The 24214-nt window shown below is 44.3% G+C and overlaps 1 protein-coding gene across 1 annotated transcript in view; it reads left to right on the forward strand.

Annotated features, from left to right (window-relative positions):
- ZNF827 (zinc finger protein 827) overlaps nt 1-24214 on the forward strand; it is a gene marked incomplete at its 5' end in the record, with an annotated part of 180073 nt that overhangs the window by 150184 nt on the left and 5675 nt on the right. Inside the window, 5 exons of the mRNA XM_079919486.1 lie at nt 7434-7571; nt 11574-11745; nt 12622-12788; nt 21813-22004; nt 22367-22544. Coding sequence (XP_079775612.1) covers nt 7434-7571; nt 11574-11745; nt 12622-12788; nt 21813-22004; nt 22367-22544 — 847 coding nt within the window. The remainder of the gene's footprint in view (nt 1-7433; nt 7572-11573; nt 11746-12621; nt 12789-21812; nt 22005-22366; nt 22545-24214) is intronic.

The following is a 24214-nucleotide window of genomic DNA, read 5'->3' on the forward strand; positions in this document are numbered from 1 at the left end:
TCTCTCCACGTTTCTCTTGCCAAAGTCAGGTTGAGCGATGATTCTTTGAGAGGATTATTTTGGCAGGAGATACAGGGATCTTCTCACACAGCAAAACACAGCGACAAAGCCAGATGATATACCAGTCAGGGAGCTAAAAGATGTTAAAACCGGAAGAAGCAAATTCAAGTCCTTTCCTTTGCCCCTCGTTTTGTTTGTTTGTTTGTTTAACAAAAATGTTCCCCAAATGTCAATGAAAGGCCCAAGGGAACTTTCTGTAGTAATAACTAGTTTACCTCGGAGGGGCTTGGCTTTTAGGATTTTCCCGTTTGATCTTCCTCTTGTTCCTTCCTTATTCTACTTCATGACATATTACAGTTTCTAATTTCTCTGTGGCTGGAAATACTCTAGGCTGACACCTTCAAGAAGAGAGACGGAAAGAAATTCTAGTGTCTGTGAATTTTTGCTAAATCTACACATGTCCACTTGTCACCAAGAAATTAAACTCAGGGCCAAAACACAAGAGGAGAAAGAAAAGTCCCTTCCTTGTTTGTGGTCACCTTTGGCAGTGATCCCATATGGCTTGGAGGAGCGTCAGTGAGACCCATGGTCTGCTCCCTCCTCTCCCAGCGTCACTAGCCAGGTTACCTGGGCCATCAGTTCAGTCCTCTGGGTCTCGGTTTCCTTATATGTAGGAAGAGAACATTGAACAAGACGATCCTTCGGGTTCCTCCCTGAACTAAGGTTTGGGGCAGGAGGGAGCCTTCGTGACTCTGGAAACCTTGATTCTATTATTCAATTCTGTACAGGTTGTGGGGTGCACTGAGGTGGAAGAGGTCCTGGAATTTTATACCTCGGTTTCATCCTTATGGAAATGAAGGAGTTGGATTCAAAAAAAAAGCTGAGTCCTCTACTGGATCCAATGTTCTGTCACGTAGAGTTTGATGGAGCTCCCTCCGCAAATGTACCAGATGGGTTTCTTTCATGGAAGTTTTTGGAGAAATACTTGATGGATGGGTTTCATCTTCCCAGGATCTGTGCATGAAATGAGACCTTTCCCCTTGGATGACTAGGTCACAAGAGGAGGAGTTTGGCATCCTGTCTCTTGGCTATTGGGCCTCACCATTATGAATGAGGGGCCTCAGTTCACCAAAAAGGGGAGGAGCTAAGAGCCTTGCATTGGGACCACTAAGATGAGGTGACTTTCCAAATGCGCTGGTCCCATATTCCCGACTGTACTGTAGGGGATAAAAGTGCTTGCACCTGGGGCTTCCCTGGTGGCGCAGTGGTTGAGGGTCTGCCTGCCGATGCAGGGGACACGGGTTCGTGCCCCGGTCCGGGAAGATCCCACGTGCCGTGGAGCGGCTGGGCCCGTGAGCCATGGCCGCTGAGCCTGCGCGTCTGGAGCCTGTGCTCTGCAACGGGAGAGGCCACAACAGTGAGAGGCCCGCGTACTGCAAAAAAAAAAAAAAAAAGTGCTTGCTCCTGCACACCTATTTACTTCGTTTAAAACAAAAATGTATTTAAAGAAGAGGCAAAGACCCAAATGGCATTCAAAGCAAAGACCGTGAGTGGAAAAGTAGAGAGAAAAACATCTAATGAAATAGTACCAAGTAGCGAGGAATTTATGGGAAAAATTTATGGCTATCTCAGGAATCAGAGTATAGGAGGATAAAGGGAAATAAAATGCTTTGTAGGAGACAGAATCCTCTGAGACACTGTATAAAAAATATATAATCATTAAATAAGTATTTTGCTATAAAAGAAATGAAGAAAATCATTTGCATCTTTTTAAGATAATGAAACAAATATTAAAGGATATGGGAATAAAGATGAAGAAGAGCAAATTTTTTTTCTTTTTTTTTTTTTGCGGTACGCGGGCCTCTCACTGTTGTGGCCTCTCGCGTTGCAGAGCACAGGCTCCAGACGCGCAGGCTCAGCGGCCATGGCTCACGGACCCAGCCGATCCGCGGCCTGCGGGATCTTCCCGGACCGGGGCACGAACCCGCGTCCCCTGCATCGGCAGGCGGACTCCCAACCACTGCGCCACCAGGGAAGCCCAAGAAGAGCAAATTAAAAAAAATAATACCTATATTCCAAAATTTTTTGTGACTTTGGACTGATTGAAAAGGAGTTAGTGTTATGTGAATTTTTCTGTGATGTGTTATGCTTCAATCAGAGTTTTTAAAAAGTATATTCCTTAATAATTTAAAAGAAACTTCTTAAGTTTTTTGAGCGGAACAAAAGAAGACAATTAAGATGGAAATGGGCTCAGATGTCTGTAAACTTATTGCTGTTGACACTGAACATGGAGAGTTCTTCACAGGATGCAGGTGTTTTGGAATAAAGCTTGTCAAAGGCCAGACCTAACTTCCAAAGTTCTAAGACCAAGAGTAACCATAGGAGGGTTTCAATTAAGAATGTCATAAGTTAGAGAAAACCCAATTAACAGTGGCTGAAAGAAACAGGGGTTTATTTTCCTCGCATAAGAAGTAAGTCTAGAGCGGTAGTTTCTGCCATTTTTTCAGCTACTGGAAGATGCCATCAAGGACCCAGACTTTTCCCATCTTTCCCTTCCTCCATCCTTGGCAGGTTGCTTTTCATCCTCAGGTCTCATATGCACAAAATGGCTTCCATAATCCCAGGCATTTCCTCTGTGATCAAGGCAAGAAAAAGAGAGAAGAGGGCCAACACCAAGCCTACATTTCTCTTTGTCAGGAAAGCAAAAGCCTTCTCATTGGCCAGAAGTTTAGCACATGACCACCCCAGCTGCCTGTACAGTGGGAATAGACAGGGGAGAAGGAAAGTTGAGAATAACTATGGGGTTAATGAAAACACAGCATCTGCCACAGAATTTGTCTTGAAGAGAATAATCCGTGGCTTGTTATTGGGAGGAAGTAAGGACAGAAGACCTCTGAGGATACGGCTCAGGACTGCAAACATTTCCACTAATAAAATCATAAAATCACCATTCTTGGGTTGAGTTAAGACACCATTCAGAAGGCAAGCAGCCTTATTTTTCACCCTGAATTGGCCATTAGCCTTAACCAATGGTATTTCCAGGCCTCAGTCTTTCCCACTATAAAATAAGAATCATGTTTATTCCCTGCCTCACTTGGGTCCTTTCATTCAGTCATTCATTTCTTCAGCAACTATCTACTGCCCACCTGCTATGTATCAGGCACTGTGCCCGTACCGAGGATGCACAAATAGATCCTGCAGAACCCCCTCCTTCAATGAGTCACCTTCGAACAGGCAGAGGAGGCCAGCGAACATCGTTACTGAGCACCACCGCATGTTGGACTTGCTGGGTACTCCGTATTAAAAAGATGCATATAGGGCTTCCCTGGTGGCGCAGTGGTTGAGAGTCCGCCTGCCGATGCAGGGGACACGGGTTCGTGCCCCGGTCCAGGAAGATCCCACATGCCGTGGAGCAGCTGGGCCCGTGAGCCATGGCCGCTGAGCCTGCGCGTCCGGAGCCTGTGCTCCGCAGCGGGAGAGGCCAAAACAGTGAGAGGCCCGCGTACTGCAAAAAAAAAAAAAAAAATGCATATAATATAGAAGATACGTAAATAAATAATATAACAGGTAAAGTGGTGCACTAGAGTATTCATAAAAGTGCTCTGGGACAGAGAATGGGAAACGACTCCTTACCTGGGGAACTGGGGAAGGCTTTACCGAGGAGATGCAGTCTGAGATAGTGCTTGAAAATGAGCTGGAGTTTGTGTGCAGAAAGAGGTGCCAAGGTGGGGAGTGGCTGCTGGCGGGGGGGGGCATAGTTGGTTCAAAAGCACTGACGTCTCCAAAGGCACTAGCTTGTTCCCGAAAAGGCGAGTCGCTCGCTCCGCGGAGCCCTTGGATGGTGGGAGGTGAAGTGGGGAGCTGAAGCGGGGAGATGGTTGGAGCCAGAGTATGAAGGACCTCAGACTCCATGCACAGGAGTTTGGCCTGGGGAAGCCATTAGAACACAGGACGAGACATAACCTGACCTGGGCCTCAGAAAGATCATTCTGGAACCCGTGAGGAGGGGCTGTTGGAATTGAGAGAGGGGCTGTTGGAATGGTACCCATGAGGCTCTTTAGGAGGCTTTCGCAAGTCCTGGTGAGTGATGATGACTCAGTTAAGGCAGTGGGATTCCAGAAAGATCTTTGAGGTCTTTGTGGTTTTTTGTTGTTGTTTTATTTTTTTTTTTTTTTGGTTTCCGAAGTTTATCAAAAATCAAAGAACAGGAAACCTTTACATTAAAATATGGCAATTTTAGCTTTCACAGTGTCCACACACACACAAATCAACTCGTGATATCTTTTTGTTAAACCTGTAGCATGTGACCGCAGAGGGAACCAGGCCAGTTCATTCGGTTCCTCCGAGACGGAGATGGAGAACAGTACCTGTGACTATGAATTGAGCTTTAAGATGCACACCCTGGGGACACTCGCCGCTGTCCGTGCAGTGATTTGCTTAATGTAGGCTTAGTCTGTATTGCTAACGCCTAGAGATTAGTACAGGCCTACGCATCTGTTTTTATAAACATTTATCAATAGGTTCACAATTTAAATAGTTTTCAGTATTTTTGGCAACTTTCGATCCTCAAGAGCTGCAGACAGAGTGCGCTGCTGTCTTCCAGAACGCTTCCTGGAGAGCCGGTATCCCGGCTGGCAGCCCTCCACGGTGATGGGGCCAGTCCAGCTTCCACAAGGCAGGCTGTGGTCGTTCTAAAGCCTGGCCTTGCTGGGTGTCCATCACATTCAGATATCACTCTGGAACCAGATGGACAGCTTTTGGTGGTACATACACAGAGACAGGAAGAATCAAAAAATTCTGTGTTTTTCTCCCATGGCATGTGGCTGACACCATCTCCAGGAAATGTGGGAGAACGTAGCATCTGCTGAGCTCCATTTCAGCTCCAGGAAAAGAAGAGCAGGCCTTTTACTTTAGTACTTGTTTAGGCAGTAATAATTCCCCTCTCGCCCCTGCACCTCCACCTCCAGCCTCACCCCACTGTGGTTTCAAGGTCGTGTTCTGGGATGAGGCACCTATGGCCGGGTTGCCTTGCTCCTGCGTGTGAAATGACAACGGGCGGCCGTAGCAAATGCAGACAGCAAGCGGGGTGAGCCTTGGGGTCCAGGCCCCAGGGGTGTGGCTGACCAAGCCTGGCCGCCCCCGTGGTGCCTCTCCTGCCTCCGCGGCTGCAGGTGGGCCTTCTGCTTGCCCGCAGCACAGCCTTCATGGTTCGAACCATTTTCTAGGCCACTGGAGGGAACTGGACTTTTCACGATGCTTCAATGTCTCAAGCGTGTGACTAATATTATTAAGAGATGTCTTTCTTTTTAATTGCATCTACTTGTTCAGTCTGTGACCCAATTAGTTCATTCTTGTTGTGAATGTATTGGAAGACCCTGTACCCTCTTGATCTCTCCTTATAATTATTACTATCATCCTCCTTTGAAGCACTGTTTTGATTACACACTTCAAAGGAGCTGCTAAAATACCCTCTTGCGCCGTGGTGGAAATGCCCATGGCTTGGACTCAAGGGCAGTCGTCTGAGAGTGGTTCCTGTCCGCACATCTCAGAGCCCTGTACCTCCCTTTTCACCTTCCTTCCCCCAGAATTCCGCCCCTTCCCCTGAAGACGTTTGTAGTCACACATTCCTACTCTAATAAGAAGACTAGCTCTTCTCTCTGAGGCCCAAAAAGCTACGTTTAACAAACACAGGTAAATCGATAAATGTGTCTTATCAGTGTTAGGATTGCTGGCAGGTGCCTCACAGCAAACATTGTTGCAATTTCATCATCAATCCCCCACCCCGTTCCAAACACACATTCGTATTTACTTCTTTCCTGAGATCACACTATCTGGCAAGCCTGAATTCAAATGAAAATTGATCCAGTTGACTCACCCAGATCCAGGTGGAAGCCTGTATTTGTATATGGGAAGCAGTTTTAACCAAATTGTGTGAAATCAAATTCTTTGTTCTGATGCTGTCTCTGCCCAGTGGTCTGAATGTTTTCATCTGCTTGGTTTTTATGAAAAGTTCTTTCCACGTGGTATCCGGTTCTATAAAGCACTACCGTGCTGTAGGAACATTCACAAGAATTTACTGAGGCAAAGGACAAGATATTGACTCCATCAGTTATTTGTCTTTCTCTTCAGAGTAGAGGCCAAAAGCCCTATTAGTGGCCCAGACAAGTGTCCTCGTGGAAGTGTCCCCTTCCCTCTTTTTGGTAGTCTGTCATCTCTCTCCTTATCTTACTGTAGAAGGAATGTTTGTAGAATCCATTACAGTTCGGGGAGAAGAAATAAGCGTGAGAAAATTAAAGGTAACTCAATGAATGATGACAAGAAAATAAAAACTTTTTAAGATGACAGGAGAAGGTATTAACGCCCACTTAGAGCATTCATGGCTATGAATTAGGTACAGAAGACCTTGTGGTTCTCGTCATTTTCCCTAATATGATGAGACTTTGGGGGAAATTCTGGTTGTGTACTCTTGCATTAGGGAGTTTTATGTGGAGTAGTGTCTGAGTCCGTTCAGGCTGCTGTAACAAAATACCATAGACTGGGTAGCTTATAAACAACACAAATGTATTGCCCACAGTTCTAGAGGCTGGAAGCCCTAGATCAGAGTGCCAGCATGGTCGGGTGAGGGCCCTCTTCCACGACACAAACTGCCTACACCTTGCTGTGTCCTCACGTGGCAAAGGGGCTAGGGAGCCCCATGAGGCCTCTTTTTTAAGGGCACTAATTCCACTCATGAGGATCCACCCTCATGACCTAATCACCTCGCAGAGACTCGACCTCTAAAAACCACAGCCTTGAGCACTAGGGTCTCGATATATGAATTCAGAGGGATACACACATTCAGACCATAGCCAGCAGTACGCAGTTGTCATCCCTGAGTCTGTGTAACATTAAGTTCCTCATTAAGGATTCTGCACAACCCAAAAAATAGGGCAATGCCTGTTTTCATAAAGGGCAGTGAAAGTGTATTTCCTTTCAAGGATGGAACCATCTATTTTTACATCAGAATCTCAGCTTCGGCCCCCTTGATTTACTGTCTGGTGGCGAGAGTCTGCATTTCTGGAATGTTAACCTGCAACTCAACCATTCACTCATTCAGCACCTATTTATGGAGTGCCAACTGTATACCGAGCACAGTGCTAAACCAAGCTGTCAACCTGCTGGAGGTCCACTAACCTTTAGTGAGGAAGGAGAGAAACCACGGGAGACTTGACTAAAATTGGAATCCATGTGCCACCACAGCTTTCAAGAATGGCCTTCTTAGAGACAAGAGCTGAGCGTGAAGACCAGAGGTTACTTGGACTTATCAATACTTGCAGTTTACCGGTCACATTCTTCAGAAGGAAGTCTTTGCTTAAGTCCTGAATGTTGACTAAACTGAAATGTGTTCACGTTGCCTTGTTTATTCCTCATGCTGCTTTGTTCTTTTGGCCCAGAAACAGAAAAGATAGTCCTCGAGGCAGGAAATGGGTTGCCCTCTTGGAAATTCAACGACCAGCTTTTTCCCTGTGACGTGTGTGGGAAAGTATTTGGCCGACAGCAGACATTGTCCCGACATCTGTCTCTGCACACAGGTGAGTCAGGGTCTCCCTGCCGGGCCTTCCCTCCCTGGACCACCAGCTTCTCCATGAGCAGGAAGCTGTGTCTCTAAGAGAATTAAATCAGGAAGTGGTAGAAATGTTTTTATCCGGACCTTTTCAAGCCATTTTACCTGGCATGTTCAAATAAGGCTCTGGAAAGGGTTTTTTATTTGTATTGAAAGGGTCCATTGAGTTCAAGGATGATGGATGAGAAAAGATACACATGTTTAGGTGTGTTCAGGTAAAATTTCTGAACTCTGAGGAGTTTATTGCTGTCACCTTGAGGGTGCAGGGCATGGGGCTGCACCCCATCTTATTGGCTTCATCTCATTGCGGTAGGTGGAAGCAGAGGGGAAAAGAGCACCTTGATGGAGAAACAGTCTCTGTCTTTATTTACATATAATAATGGAGAAATGTGGTTGATTCTGAGTGCTGGGAAGCGGAAACCCGAATAAATAGTAACTTAATCAATGCAGCAATAATAAGCAAGGACAATAAGAAGTGAGGTAAAATCAATAGCAAACAAAAAGCAAGATGGAAAATAAAAAATGAACTATTTCAATTTTTACACCGTAGATCAGCCTTGTTAAAAATTCAAATGTGTCTTATTTACAGGAAACACAAAACAAAGTGGTAAAGAAAATAAAAGTTTTGTATCTCACACAAAGTTAAAAAAAGCAAGACAGTATTAGTATGGCAAGATTAATTTCTTTTTATATATATATTTTTTTTAATATTTTTAATCTTAACTATTAAACCACTAAAGACAAAATTTAGTCATATACTTAACCACAAAGAAAACTTTCACATGTTAAAAAAAGTAGAGGGGGCTTCCCTGGTGGCGCAGTGGTTGAGAGTCCGCCTGCCGATGCAGGGGACACAGGTTTGTGCCCCGGTCCGGGAAGATCCCACATGCCGCGGAGCGTCTGGGCCCGTGAGCCATGGCCGCTGAGCCTGCGCGTCCGGAGCCTGTGCTCCGCAACGGAAGAGGCCACAACAGTGAGAGGCCCGCATACCGCAAAAAATAATAATAATAATAAATAAATAAAAAGTAGGGACTTCCCTGGTGGCGCAGTGGTTGAGAGTCCGCCTGTTGATGCAGGGGACATGGGTTCGTGCCCCGGTCCGGGAAGATCCCACATACCGCGGAGCAGCTGGGCCCGTGAGCCATGGCCGCTGAGCCTGCGCGTCCGGAGCCTGTGCTCCGCAACGGGAGAGGCCACAACAGTGAGAGGCCCGCGTACCGCAAAAAAATAAATAAATAAATAAATAAAAAGTAGAGGTTCTATAAGCCACATTCTCTGAGCATACTTAAATGAAATTTAAAATAACCAAGGAGCCATAAAATGTCCTAATTGTATCAAAGGAAAGGATCACAAATTCTAGACATCTAAGAGGAATGAAAGGGGAACATTCATCCTTAACCTGGAATGAATAGCTACAGCTCTGGTCCACGGGACGTTTATAGACTTAAACATTTTAATTGGAAGGGAAGAAAAACAAAAATAAAGGAACTTAGCACTCATATTAAAGAATTAGTAGAAGAACAAAATCTAGGAAGAAGACCATAAAATAGATAAATCACTTTAAGTCTGATTAAGAAAGGAAAAAGAGGGCTTCCCTGGTGATGCAGTGGTTGAGAGTCCGCCTGCCGATGCAGGGGACACAGGTTCGTGCCCCGGCCTGGGAAGATCCCACATGCCGTGGAGCGGCTGGGCCTATGAGCCATGGCCGCTGAGCCTGTGCATCCGGAGCCTGTGCTCCGCAACAGGAGAGGCCACAACAGTGAGAGGCCCACGTACAGCAAAAAAAAAAAAAAAAGGGAAATGAAAAGAAGGCTGAAATATTCAAAATTAGCAATGAAAAAGGAAGCCTAATTCTTTTTATACAATGTTTAAAGATTACTTTCCATTTACAGTTATTACCAAATATTGGCTCTATTCCCTGTGCTGTACAGTACATCCCTGAGCCCATCTTACACCCAGCAGCTTGCACCTCCCCCTCCCTCTCCCCCTCCCCGTATTGCCCCTCCCCGCTCACACTGGTAACCACTAGTTTGTTCTCTATATCTGTGAGCCTGCTTCTTTTCTGATATATTCACTAGTTTGCTGTATTTTTTAGAGTCCACATATAAGTGATATCATACAGTATTTGTCTTTCTCTGTCTGACTTATTTCACTAAGCATAATGCCCTCCAAGTCCACCCATGTGGCTGCAAATGGCAAGATTTCATTCTTTTTTATGGCTGAGTAGTATTCCATTGTATATATGTATCACATCTTCATTATCCATTCACCTGTTGATGGACATTTAGGTTGGGAAGGCTTATTCTTAATACAGATGCTGTTAAAGAATTATTGGAGAATAAGGGCAACTCTATGGCAAAAAAAACAAAAACTGAAAACTTTAGAAGACATAGATAATTTAAGCAAAATTTCCAAAATTGACCCAAGCTGGGTAGGGGGGAGGTGGTGGTACTTAAGTAAATCAGTTACCAAAGGGGAATTTGGAAAGATGATGGAGATACTATTAATAAAAGCATCAGGTCCAGAAACTTTCCCAGCTGGGTTCTTTTTTTTTTTTTTTAATGTCAGTTCATTGGTTTGTTTTTTTATTTATTTATTTTTGGCTGTGTTGGATCTTCGTTTCTGTGCGAGGGCTTTCTCCAGTTGCGGCAAGCGGGGGCCACTCTTCATCGCGGTGTGCGGGCCTCTCACTATCACGGCCTCTCTTGTTGCGGAGCACAGGCTCCAGACACGCAGGCTCAGTAGTTGTGGCTCACGGGCCTAGTTGCTCCACGGCATGTGGGATCTTCCCAGACCAGGGCTCGAATCCATGGTCTGCATCGGCAGGCAGATTCTCAACCACCGCGCCACCAGGGAAGCCCCCAACTGGGTTCTTTTTAACTTGTTGAGACTAGGAAATTCTGATATTATTAAACTTTTCCAAATGATAGGAAAAGAAAGCTCAACAATTCACTTTATGAAGAAATCATAACCTTAACACCAAAACTTAACAACCTCACTTATTAATACAAATGCACAAATTCTAAAGAAAAGACTCTCTTCTATCTGTACCGTAGGGCTCCTCCCCAACCCTGCAAAGCCCAGGTCACCAGCACCTCGGATGCTGGGGACCACCTATAACAATAATGATGCCTTACATTTTGTTGCAGACAAATTTTTTTCCACACTCTTTCCCGTGAAGTAGATAAGACAGGTGTTTTCTTTAAGGTGAGCCCACTATTACAAATTCAGAACTAAGGATAGAAAAGGAAGTTGTTCTTTCCTTCCTCTGCTACCATCTGTTACCTTGATCTGTACCTAAAAGCAAAGCCTGTTCCTTTAATTTCCTTAATTAATCAAATGAATTCAGAATGCCACTCTGGAAACAGCCCTGAAACATGGTCAGTTTTATGAAAGGGTTTCTATTAAGAAATCAACTAAAGTTTTTTTATTTTATTTCTGTAGCATGAAAATTTCCAATTAAGTTATGTCATCTGGAGTCCCTTTAATGTCATTAGTGTTTATTTCTTGGCTAACTCAGGCCTGGAGCTTAGGAAAAATGAGGGGCTTCTCTTACACACCAGTCCTGGGAAGGCTGATCACATCCCCTTCCTCAGCTCAGCACCCACCCTGGACTGACACATGTCAGGGCTTGGACACACACACACACACACACACACACACACACACATTATTCTTGTAGCCTGCATGGAGCTCACATTATCAGGAAGAGGGGCCTATAGGTACCCAGGAAAAAAGCAGGTGGTCCAGTTGCCCCGGAACTTTCTTTCATCTTTGAAAGTCTGAAAGCAGAAGCGACCTGCCACGTGAAGACTTTTTAGATATTTAAAATTCCAAAGTGTTCCCTTTGTCCCCATTGGAAATGAGATTTGAACCCTCCTTTCCTGATACCCTTAAGTGGTCTTTGGCAAGGTGTTGGGATTTCATTTCTGAGAGTGGTTTGGGTTTTTTCCTGTCCCTTCTCCCCCAGAGGAAAGAAAATACAAATGCCACTTGTGCCCGTATGCTGCTAAGTGCCGCGCAAACCTGAACCAGCACCTGACCGTCCATTCGGTGAAGCTGGTGAGTACGGACACCGAGGACATCGTCAGCGCCGTCACCTCTGAAGGCAGTGATGGGAAGAAGCACCCTTATTATTACAGGTGAGCGCGCCAGTGGAACCCGCTGGTCCAAGCTGCCCAGAATTTCTTGAACACTCCCTGCCCATCTGCGAGGGCACACGTGACAAAGTGTCTTTTCTCAGTCACAGGGCTGAGCTTCCTTTCAATATTGGCTTTGCTTGGATTGAACCCTGTGTTGCACTGACTCCTTCCTGGCTTGGGTGGCCCTGGGAGAGTTAATTAAAAGGGTGGAGGTCTTAGAGGTGGCTTTGTGGAGCGGAGTCCAGAGAGTGGCAGGGCTCAGGGGTGATGAGCTGTGAGGTCTGGGCAGCTGGGAAGCTCCCACCTTTGTCACTGAGCACCTCGCTGCTTCCTGAGAATTATCCTAAGGAGAAATGAATCTGAGAACCCTGAGGGAATAGCCCTGGACGTATTGCATACTTTCCCCTGGCTGTGCTATCCTTTAGTACCTGGAATGGTATGTTTCTCTTCCATATTCAACCGTGAATCAATATTTGGTTTGTTTGCTATAAAATCCCGAGTTTTCAGGCTTGCTCTCGAATCCTGCCTGAGTGTATCAGCGCACCAGCTCCGCTGATATCTTGGCAAGGCTGCCCCGCATCTCTTGGCCCGAAGGAGTCAGTTAGGTTAATGTACAGCATCTGGAATCTGTAATTTTTAATTAACTTTATGATTATTTAGCGTAGTTATAGCATGAATGGGATTGTTACATCATGCTGGCACTCAGCCTGTCTGGCACAGTGACCACTTCGGAGGTGTCCCAGAAAGTGAAGGAATTTTCTAACGCAAAGCCTTTTGGTGGGAGGAAGACACGTGTCAAGGTCCAGATTTCGGAGTGTACCGCGTGCAACTGGGTAGCCTCCATTTAGAAGCTCACTCTTCTCTCGTCCCGTACAGCTGTCACGTGTGCGGATTTGAGACGGAGCTCAACGTCCAGTTTGTCAGCCACATGTCACTCCATGTGGACAAGGAACAGTGGATGTTTTCCATCTGCTGTACGGCCTGCGACTTCGTCACCATGGAGGAGACGGAGATCAAGGCGCACATCGGCACCAAGCACACAGGTGACCCTCCCTGTCTGCCCTTCTCACCCGTCTCTCCTCCATCCCCCGCCGCCCCACCTGGCATGGGCGTCCTCATCGCCATGCGACGCTGACACTTCCTTCCCGAAGGAGGGACTTTCTCAGGGTAGCAGAGCCACATCCCTCTGTATCCACAAGGCCACTGCCTGGCCCGGCTTACGCCTCGCCCATCTGACAGGTTCACCGGCTCAGGTGCGGTGGAGAGGCGAGGGCTGTTTGCTTGTTCCTCATCCTGATATCATCATTGTAGGTAACAGTCATGGAGCTTTTATGACGCCCCAGGCTTGCACCTTTGTGCCCCAGATCTCATTGAAGTCTTAGAACAACCCTCTGGGGTCAGTACCATCGTGGGCATACCATATAGGTGAGAGACGGAAGCTTAACAGAGGTCAGGTATTCTCTCCAAGGTCTACAACCAGGAAGTGACTCCAGATACTCAGACCAGAACACTTTCATGCTAGAGCCACTCTCTGTGACGCTGCTGTTCTGACAGCCCCAGGCAACCCTGGGCAGAGGGCTGCCCCTTTCTGTTTTGTGGGGCCAGAGCCCTGTGCACCTAGTTCTGCAGGCTCTGCCCCTCTTCCCTGAAACTGCAGCCCTGACCCCCTCCAGAATGATGCATGGCGGCTCTGTTCAGGGGCAAAGAAAGCCAGCTTCTCCTGAAACAACTCAGTGGCTCTCTAGCCTGCAGCCAAGACTTTGCCAGCACTTTTCCTTTCCTATAAAGCTCCGGCCATACTGGTTAACTTCATCCATTTCATGATGTCAACATTTGGACTTCACCACGCAATCGTCCTCTCCCAAGTAATGGTTACAAATGACACCAGCGTGGCATCATTAAGTGACAGTGAAGAGGAGCTCCCTCTGCGTTTTGCTTACAAGTCATGAGCTCACATTGCTGACTGCCAGCCCTGGGCGGTGGATCAGCCCCTTGCATCCTCGGCCCTTGAAGGATTCGGGAAGGGGAAATTCCCTGGCAGTTGTGCTGACAATGTGCACGGCCGAGAAGCATCTCTCTGTGCTTTACTGGCCGCTTTGGCTTCGTGGTACCAGCAGCAATAAACGCTTGCTTTTGTCAGTAAGTGGAGCAGCTATGACTCGGAGGTCTGCAGAGAACCGTTATGCTGAGTGAGGAGGTGCCGTTTTTACAGTCACTTGTCTCACCATAACCATGTTAGCACTGTGGGCAGCGGGTGAGCTGGGAAACCCATGTGGAGACAAATGAAATTCAGCATTTCTGGAGTAGCCAGTGGAGGGAAAGGCCAGCCTCTCTTCTATTTCCACTGGCTTTCAGATTTTTTTTTTCTCTTGTCTGTTACACTTCCTTTCTTCTAACTCTTTCCACCCCAAAGTATGCCTAAACCCTGTTGAGAACTTTTCTCCTCCCTCCCCTATCCACAGCTCTCTCCACCCCACCTCAAGGAAACTATAGAAACCATATGGCTGGAAAGATGTTGGACTTAGAACCACTTAATTGTCATCACTGGAAACTTCACATTCACAAGCAACCGACGCAAAGTCACTGACCTAATTGCCACAGGGAACACGGTGAAGATCTTGTTCCCTCTGATATGGTGGGACCCCTGCTCTAGCTGGGAAGAACATTCTTGCTTGTTAGCACAGAGAGCCCAGAGTGAAATGCATTGAAGAAGTTTCTTTTGTAACACAGTAGAAGCCTTTAGTGCTGCTGCTATTAAGGAATAAGGTTCTATCCTATTTTATAATCCCGGGGTGCTAGCAAGGTTTTTGTAAGGGCCAGATAGTAACTGTCTTAGGCTTTTCAGGCCATACAGATTTTGTCACTGCAATTCAACTCTGCCATTGGATGGAAAGTAGCGGTAGGTGATATGCAAATGAGTGGGCGTGGTAGCCTATGTGATATGCAAATGAGTGGGCGTGGCAGTGTTCCACTAAAACTTGCTTTACAAAAACTCAAGGCTACATTTGACCCAAGGGTTATCGTTTGCTGACCCCCAGTTATAAGCTTATGGCCCCACAGTTTGGGTTTCTCGTATTTAGCTGCTGCTTTGAGGTTAGAATTTAACCCAAAATATGTCAGCCTACATCTGTAATCAGTAAGCTGTGTAATTGCAAAGTTATGATATAAAGCAGTATGTATGCGATATAATATAGATAACAATATATATTCCTGAGAATAAGGAGCTTATGTAAGGCACTGCTGTGTCTCCAGCACCTGGAGCAGTGGCTGCACAGTGTAGGTGGGGGAGTAAGCCTTCAACCAGTGAATGAACATAAGTGTGCACGCACATCTACACACACATGTGCACGCCAAGTAAGAAAACTACTGAAACGTGGCCCTTGCCTGACCTTAGAGTCCACTAACTTACGTATATATGGGCATACCTCGCTTTACTACACTTTGCCTTATTTAGCTTTGCAGGTTTGGGCTTTTTTTTTTTAACAAATTGAAGGTTTGTGGTAACTCTGCATCGAGCAAGTCTAATGGTGCCATTTTTCCAACAGCATTTGCTCACTTCATGTCTCTGTGTCCCATTTTGGCAATTCTTGCGATATTTCCACCTTTTTCCTTATCATTATATTTGTTACGGTGATCTCTGATCAGTGATCTTTGATGTTACTCTTGCAAAGAGATCAAGACTTGCTGAAGGCTCAAATGATGGTTAGTATTTTTTTAGCAATGAAGTCTTTTTAAATTAAGGTTATGTACATTGTTTTTTTAGACATAGTTCCGTTGCACACTTAATATACTACAGTATACTGTAAACATAACTTTTATACGCACTGGGACACCAAAAAAATTCTGTGACTTGTATTATTGCAGTATTTGCTCTGTTGGTGTGGTCTGGAACCGGACCATCAATGTCTCCGAGGTTTGCCTGTACTCTATGTGGAAGACGTTACTTGGGATGGAGGAGAGCACACGTTGAATTCTAGATCCTGGCTCTAGACCCCATGTTACTGTAAATAGCTCTGGGAATGTAAGAACTCATTTAACTTCTCTGGGCCTCCATCTGTTCCCTGAGTTTTTTTAATGAGTAGGAGATGCCAGACAGGCCTGAGATTCTCTAATTCTGTGAGCCTTGTTCCCTCATTTGACTTACCTGTCGTAGGAATGGGCATCTTTTATTTCAGTACCCTAGGAGATCTGAAGTGCTTTCTTGTTACCTAGTAAAGTTGTGATCTACGGGATGAGCTTTAATAAACAGCAGATTTTTACTCAGTCTCTCTTAGAATCCACATCCTTCTTCATACTTCCTTACTGGCTACTCTTACCCGAGGCACCCTGTGAATGAAGTGCTGAGCGGGTATCTGAGGAACTGTCCTCTGTTTAGTGTTTCTTCAGTGACTCTCCCTTACCCTCTTCCTCCACGGCTCCTTGTCCCTGCAGAGAACATCGGCAAGATAAAATATTCCCTCTGGTGCTTCCTAAATGCAAATTTTGCTGCAGTCTTTAAATGTCGCAATAATGGCATTGAGGAATTTGAATAGCTATTTGGAAAATACAACCATCTGTATGTCACGCCACATTGACACCAAAATAAATGCCACATGACTTACCCAATCCCTGTTTACAAATCACCCCTAGAAAGGCTTGAAGAAAATAGAATATTTTTCAAACTTCCAGAGTGAGAAGGATTTGTACAAGCTTAAGTGACAGAAGAAATCACGAAGGAGAAGAATCAAGAGATCTGACACAGGAAAATTTCTCCTGTTTGCAAAAGCAAAGCAAAAGAGAAGGAAAAAAGAAAAACCCACAGTCTGAAAAAAAGTGTGTTTGTAAAAATGACAAAATGTTAATCTATTTACAACATGGATAATTCATATAAACTGGTAAGAAACACTTTAGGTCTCCAATTAAAGGATTCACAAAGGACATGAACAGTCAAGTCACAATAAAACAAAGAAAAGCTAATGACTTAACATCAGGAAAAATGTTCAACCTCGCTAGCCGTCAAACTAAAACTCAAAAGTGGCTTATCTTTCACCTGTTAAGTCAGGAGCACGTCTTATAATGTTACCCACTGTTACCAGAAGCTGCTGATCCGCCTGTGGCCATGGCCTTGCAAAGTGGTAGAACTTTTGAAAACTAATTAGTATATACCAAGAGCCTTGAAACTGTAATGCGCTGTGACCCAGTAATCCTGCTTCTGGGAATTTATCTGTAGGGGAAAAAAAAAAAAAACCAGCCAGTGGAATATTAATTTTAACTTCAAATGCAATTTTAAGGAAATAAGTAGAGTAGGATAAGTTTACCCCATGGATATAATAATATCATTTAAAAGTATTAATTCATAATTATTTTCATAAATTTTTTGAGCACCAACTGTCTGCCAGGTATATAAAACAGCATGGGAAAATACAAAGTGTTAGTTATCATTATTATTATATTTTATAAATATTATATGTTATATTTTATAATATAATAATATATTCTTCAATAATGCTTACCATGAGCCAGGCATCGTCCTTAGTGCTTTGCATGTAAAAACCCATTTGAGCCTCACCACAAACATATGAGGCAGGTGCTGCTATTGTCCCCATTTTTTAGATGAGGTAATTGAGGCACAAAGTACATACCTTGTCCCAGGTCATACAGCTACTGAGTTGAACAGATGGCATTCAAACTCAGGTATTCTGGATCTTAAGTCCTTATTCTTTATTTTTTAATTTATTTTTTTATCAGAGTATAGTTGATTTACAATGTTGTGTTAGTTTTAGGTGTACAGCAAAGTGAATCAGTTATACATATACATATATCCACTCTTTTTTAGATTCTTTTCCCATATAGGTCATTACAGAGTATTGAGTAGGGTTCCCTGTGCTATACAGCAGGTTTTTATTAGTTATCTATTTTATATATAGTAGTGTGTATATGTCAATCCCAAACTCCCAATTTATCCCTCCCCCGACTTATCCCCTGGTAACCATAGGTTTGTTTTCTACATCTGTGACTCTACTGCTGTTTTGTAGATAAGTTCATCTGTACCCTTTTTCTTAGATTCCACATATAAGTGATATCATGTGATATTTGTCTTAAATACTTATTCTTAACCACTATGCAGTTAACAACAACAGTTTTAAAGTAAAAATGCTTACTTTTTCAAAAATAAAAAAAGAACACCAAAAATGTAATGCTGTTTGTATTGAGGCAGCAAGAGGGTGGGTACTTTTTTCTGGTCTCAATCTCTCAATTGGTGTCATTTTAAGTTACGAAATATTTAGGGTTTTAACGTTCTCTTCAATTGGCTGTCCCAGTGTTTGAGGTTGCGTTACCTGTGCACAGGTGTCCTTCACCAAAAATCTTTGCGATGCTGAAAATCAGTGATGGCTTGGATTGCAGTAAGCCTTGGATTGGGTTGACAAGGGCACCCTGGCTCACTCCCTACAGATACAGCGAGGGGAGATGTGAACTGAGGGGAGAGGAAGCTGTGTAGATGAGGGATTATAAAGAGCGTGGGCTGGACTGTTTCCCCATGCTGTAGCCCAGAGCATTTGCCGCGGCACCTCTATATTTATACATTTATTAATTTAGGGAGCTCTCCCCAGTGCCGTAAGCCTGAGGGTACTTGAAGCTATTCTTAAAGATGGTAATTAAAATTATCTGTTTTAATTCTAAGAACTCATTTAAAATAATCACTCATAATATTCTGTTAATAAGACTAGTCTTAGAGGATGGATTTGGTGAAGCAATGTCAGGGACTCAGGGCCCCCACTGAAAATATTCTATTTGTCTCCAAACTGTGACTGAACTGGTTCAATATTTAGATAAGAGACTGGCAATCATGGTGCTCGCTTTCCTTTTACCAAGGGAGGAATGTATCCTAAAAGCGTGTTCCATCCCTTCTCGTGGGTCAGTAAGTGAGATCACCTACTGTCTGTCCAGGAACCAAGTTCACTTCTGCTAAGGAACAAGATCTTAAAGATTGTCAACTTGGGACTTCCCTGGCAGTCCAGTGGTTGGGACTCCGAGCTTCAATGCAGGGGACGCGGGTTCAATCCCTGGTTGGGGAGCTAGGATCCTGCATGCCATGCCGTGGGGCGTGCCCAAAAACGAAAATAAAAAGGAAAATTAAAATTGTCAACTGAAGTAAGGGTTGGATGCTCTGGGCATAAGTGCAGCTCTGACAGGAACTGGACTTGAAAACATTGTAAGCCGGTAAATATTTTCCCTTCCTCTTTTTACAAATTTTTTTTAATTAGACAAGTAATTTATGGTCACTCCAGAAAATGTTGAAAACCCAAATAAAAGAAAACAGGCATAAGGCTGATCATTTCATATGCTAGATGTAGCCACCATTACAGTTTTGTTTACTTCTGGATTTTTTATGCCTATATATAAAATATGATTTCTATTTTTAATCTCCTAATAAAGGAACTTTGTTTCTAGAGTTTACAATCACTAGATTACTTAACTGGTTGATCTGAAGGGAATGGAAGCACAGTCTCCCTACATTTTCCACCCTAGCCTAAAACTATGGGCTTAATTGGATTAAATTGGCTTGGGGAGAATTGATGTCTTAACAATACTGAGTCTCTTGAACATTTACAATGGATAGCTCTCCAGTTATTTGGGGTTTATAATGTCCATTTTTATTTATTACAGTTTACCTTCAAGTGATATTATACCTCTTCATATGTAGTATAAGAACCTCACAATAACTTCTTCTCTCCCAGCCTTTATGTTATTGTTGTCATACATTTACCTACTATAAACCTTATAATACTTTGTTATTATTTTTTAAACAAAATTACTTTTATTATATTTTAAAGAGATTTTAAATAGAAAGAAAAATTCATCTATCTACCCATGCAGTTATCATTTCCAGTGTTCTTCATTCTTTCTGTGTAGATCCATTTTTTTATATTTGGTGTCACTTTCCTTCTGCCTGAAGAATTCTTTTTTAACATTTCTTGTAATTTGGGTCTGCTGGTGATGAATTCTTTTGACTTTCTTTTGCCTTCATTTTTGAAATATATCTTCACTGCGTATAAAGTTTCAGGTTGACAGTTGTTTCTTTCAGTACTTTATAAAGACGTTACTCCACTACTTCTCACTTGCGTTGCTCCCAGTGAGAAATCTTCTGTCATGCTTATTTTTGTTCCTCTGCACGTAATGTAGCTTTCCTCCTCTGGCTGCTTTTAGGATATATTTTTTTTTAATCACTCATTTTGAGCATTTTGATTATGATGTCCCTTGGTATAGATTTCTTTATGTTTGGGGTTCATTGTGTCTCTTGGATCTGTGGGTTTGTGGTTTTCCTCAAATTGGGGAAAATTTTGGCCTTTTCATATATTTTTTCTGCCCTCCCTACCCCATTAGGGACTTTAGTTGAACTTATATCAAGCTACCTGCAGGCGTCCCATAGCTCACTGATGCCCTTTGCATTTTTGTGATTCTTTTTCCTCTGTGTTTCATTTCAGATCATTTCTATTGCTATATCTTCAGGTTCACTAATCTTTTCTTCTGCCATGTCTAAATTGCTGGTAATCCCATCCAGTGCATTTTTCATCTCAGACATGGTAATTTTCATCTCTAGAAATTTGGATTGGATCTTTTTATATCTTTCATGTCTCTACTTAACTTTCCAAACATGTGGAGTACAGTTCCAATAACTGCTCTTATGTCTTTGTCTGCAAATTCTAACAGCTTTGTCGGTTCTGGGTCAGTTTTGATTGGCTGATTATTCTTTTGGTTTGGGGTGTGTTTTCTCGTTTCTTGGCATGCTGATAATCTTCGTTTGGATGTCAGACATTGTGATTGTTACCTTGTCAGGTGCTGTACATTTTATATCCCTATAAATAGTCTTGACCTTTGTCTTAGGATTCAGTTAATTACTTGGCAACTTTGATCTTTTGGGGTCTTGCTTTTATGATTTGTTAGGCAGGTCTGGAGCAGTGGCTAATCATTACCCACGATTCAAAGATCTTCCTCAGTTTTCTACTCAATGCCTTGGGAATTATAAGTTTTTCTAATTTGGCCAGTGGAAACAGACACTGTTCTCTAAGCCTTTCAGATGGCTTTTTTCCCCTCTAGCTTTGGGTAGTTTCCTCACACACATGCTCTGACCCCTACTCTGCTGAAGGTCCTTGAGGGACCCTCTGCAGGTCTCCGGGTTCCTCTCCTGTGCTGCTCTTTCCTCTCTGGTGCTCTGTCCTGCAAAGTCCAATCTCCTCAGACCCTCAGCTCTATCTCCTCAACTCAGTGAGTCTGCCAGGCCCTTCCCCAACCCTGTACTGCAGTCTGGAAAGTAGAATCTCTCAAGGCAGGAAGCAGGTTAAACCTAGAGCCTGCCTGTTTTCTTTCCTCTCTCTCAGGGGTCACTCCTCTTTATTGCCTCATGTCCAATGTTGTGAAAACTATTGTTTGATAAATTTTGTCTGTTTTTTGTCAGTTGATAAATAGCAATGGTAAATCCCGTCTCTGACACTCCATCTTGCATGGTAGCAGAAGTCTCCTGACACTAGATTTCAATGGCCTCTTGACTTGTTTACTCCTGGTTTTGAGGGAGAGTCCAGTGCCCTGATGAAGAGTACGGACGTTAGTGAAATCTCTGCTCCACCACTTCCTAGCCACGTGACCAAGGCCTTGTTAACCTGGCTGTGCCTCCCTTCCTTAGTCTGTAAAATGGGGGTGATAATAGTCATGCCTCATTGGATTTTTGAGAGGAGAAAATGAGATAGCGCATTTAAAGCGTGATAACCCATTTAACGCATCTAAAGTTTCTAGAACTTGGTAACACATTCATCTTAGCTATTGTTGTCATTTTATTTTAATTCTTATAAGACGCCAATAAACACTTGCCAACTGAATATCTACTCTTGACCCGAGAACCACAAGTGTCATCACCATAGGTGACTGGGACCTGGGATCCAGCACTGGGAGAGCTGGAAACCTCAGCTTGTGCTCCCTGAATGATGATGTAGACATGAGGCCCCAAATCCCCCACCCATAATTGCTATTATTCTAGGGTTTTCATCTCCTAAATAACAGACCTGGGTTTGTTTGTTTGTTTCATTTTTCAGGGGAAGACAGGAAGACCCCCAGTGAATCAAACAGCCCCTCTTCATCCTCCCTCTCAGCTCTGAGTGATTCAGCCAACAGCAAAGACGATTCAGACAGCTCCCAGAAAAACAAGAGCGGAAACAACCTGCTGGTCATCTCTGTCGTGCCTGGGAGCCAGCCCTCACTGAATAGTGAGGAAAAGCCAGAGAAAGGTAAGGGAGGAGGTGGGCTGGTCTACTCAACCCTACCCACTCTGGGGGGGATGACCCAGTCTTGAGAATAAGCCCTTGACAGAAGTGATGTTGGAAAACAGATATTAGGCCTGGGAACAGTATTGTATGTAGCGTCTAAAATTTACGTGTGCTTTTTGGCTTGCTTGGCATCTGTATATGGGGTGGAAAGATGGGGAGTGTGACATTGATTCTGAAGCTGTATGTTTAACACCTTTTAGCCCGGAGATGCAGGGAACGGTGCCTGGAAGGGTACAGCTGGAGGGTGGGGGGGTCTCTGTCCTACTCCTGCCCTCCTGTCCCTCTGCCCCATGCACCCGTACACCCAGCCTCGGTCCTTTCAGGGTTCGAATGCGTTTTTTGCAACTTTGTCTGCAAGACGAAGAACATGTTTGAGCGCCATCTGCAGATCCACCTCATCACCCGGATGTTTGAGTGTGACGTGTGCCACAAGTTCATGAAGACCCCCGAACAGCTGCTGGAGCATAAGAAATGCCACACTGTCCCCACCGGTGGGCTCAAGTAAGGAAAGCAAGTACAGAACCTTTTACTGTGTTGTTTATTAAACACCCTTTCCCCATCCCTACCCCATCCCCTCCCCTGAAGGTTTTGGGGTCATGCAGAAGGGGGGCTTGGCATGGGGGGTGGTTAGTCAGGCACCTCTGCTGCCTTTAGCTGGATAGGAATTAGATCTGCCCCCCAGGAGGTTGGCAGATATCAGCAGGAGACTCCATTTCACAAGACGACTTGCTGAAGCAGTTTGGCACAGGCACGCAAGGGTAGACCCATCCTACACGGCTTGAGTTTCACTCAGACTTGATTTTAAGGGACTTGGGGGTTCGTGTCCCCAGGTGTAAATCATTACACTGACACTGCACTTCATCCTCTGTTTTTTAGATGATTTGCCGCAAGTCTTTTAAATAAGCATTACAGCTACCCCATACACACACCCACCCCCCAAATATCGGATCCTTGCCAGTGTGAACAGGCAAGAGGCACCGTTTTTCATGCAAAGATCATGTGCCTCGTGTCTTCCTGCACATATGCCTTACGCCTTCCCAGGAGCTGGCATTGGGATCTCCCTGGTGTAGCCTTCGTGAGATCTGACATTTCCGGTCACATGTTCTCCACAGATCCCCAAAGACCTAGACAATGAGCATCATCATTAACCAATATTTGCAACAAGCCCTCTGGTCTGAAGAGAGACCCATCTGTTATTATCAAATGCACTGTGTGTCTGGCTTGATAATAGGTGCTAAAGGGCAAACAAGGAATAAAATATAATTTCCACCCTTGGGAAATGTACGTCCGAGCACAATCAGAGTTTAATCTTCCCAGTGGTTCTGAAATCAGAGTCCCTGTTCAGGAGGCACTCATGGTCTAGTAAAGAGAAAAGCATCTGTCACTGGGCACAGAAAGACATACCACTTTCAAAGCATAATTATTCATGTTTAGCTGAAATGATCCTGTTATTAAAAGAATGAAAAATGACATTGTACTTAATATAAGAACAAAAAACCTTTTGTTTTTAAACATTTTTATCTTTGAAACTCACAACTTGCCAGAGAAGTGGCATGACTGTCCTGAATGGGTGAGGGGTGGAGAGACCCAGAAGGAGCCTGGGAGTCGAGTCGGGGGGGCTCCTTGCAGGGTGAACTCCCCGGGCTCCTGCCGGGTCAGGGGGACCCTCCTCAAGAACTTGCCCAGAGGAGCAGCACCTACTGTTGGATCCCATTTTATTTCACCCTTGGGGATGATTAGGTGGGAGGGGGAGGGGTGGGTAAATGGGATGGGGGGAGGGGCGATTATCATTCCCAACCACCAGTAAATGGGAAATGCCTAGCACGAGCTTATTTGGGAATTTGATTTGGTTTATTCCCACTGTCCCTTTCTAAATATTTGTGTACTCATGTTTAAAAAAAAAAAAAAAAAAAGCCATGTATTTCCGTGGTTAGACTAACACTCATTGCCCTGCCCAGAAGCCCAGTCACACCCATTACCCGCGGCCCCTGCCAGTTGTGGCTTTGCCAGTTAGGCCCCCTTTCTTCGGGGACCTAAGGAGTCCCGAGCCTCCGACCCACTGGGGAGGATGCAGAGTGAACGCTGATGCTTTTGCGGGTATAGACACTTCCCGTACAGTACTAATGGTCCCCTATGTAATAGTTTATGTTCTAGGATGACCAAGTAGAAGA

The sequence above is a fragment of the Stenella coeruleoalba genome (genome assembly GCF_951394435.1).
Source record: "Stenella coeruleoalba genome assembly, chromosome: 4".
Classification (NCBI taxonomy): domain Eukaryota; kingdom Metazoa; phylum Chordata; class Mammalia; order Artiodactyla; family Delphinidae; genus Stenella; species Stenella coeruleoalba.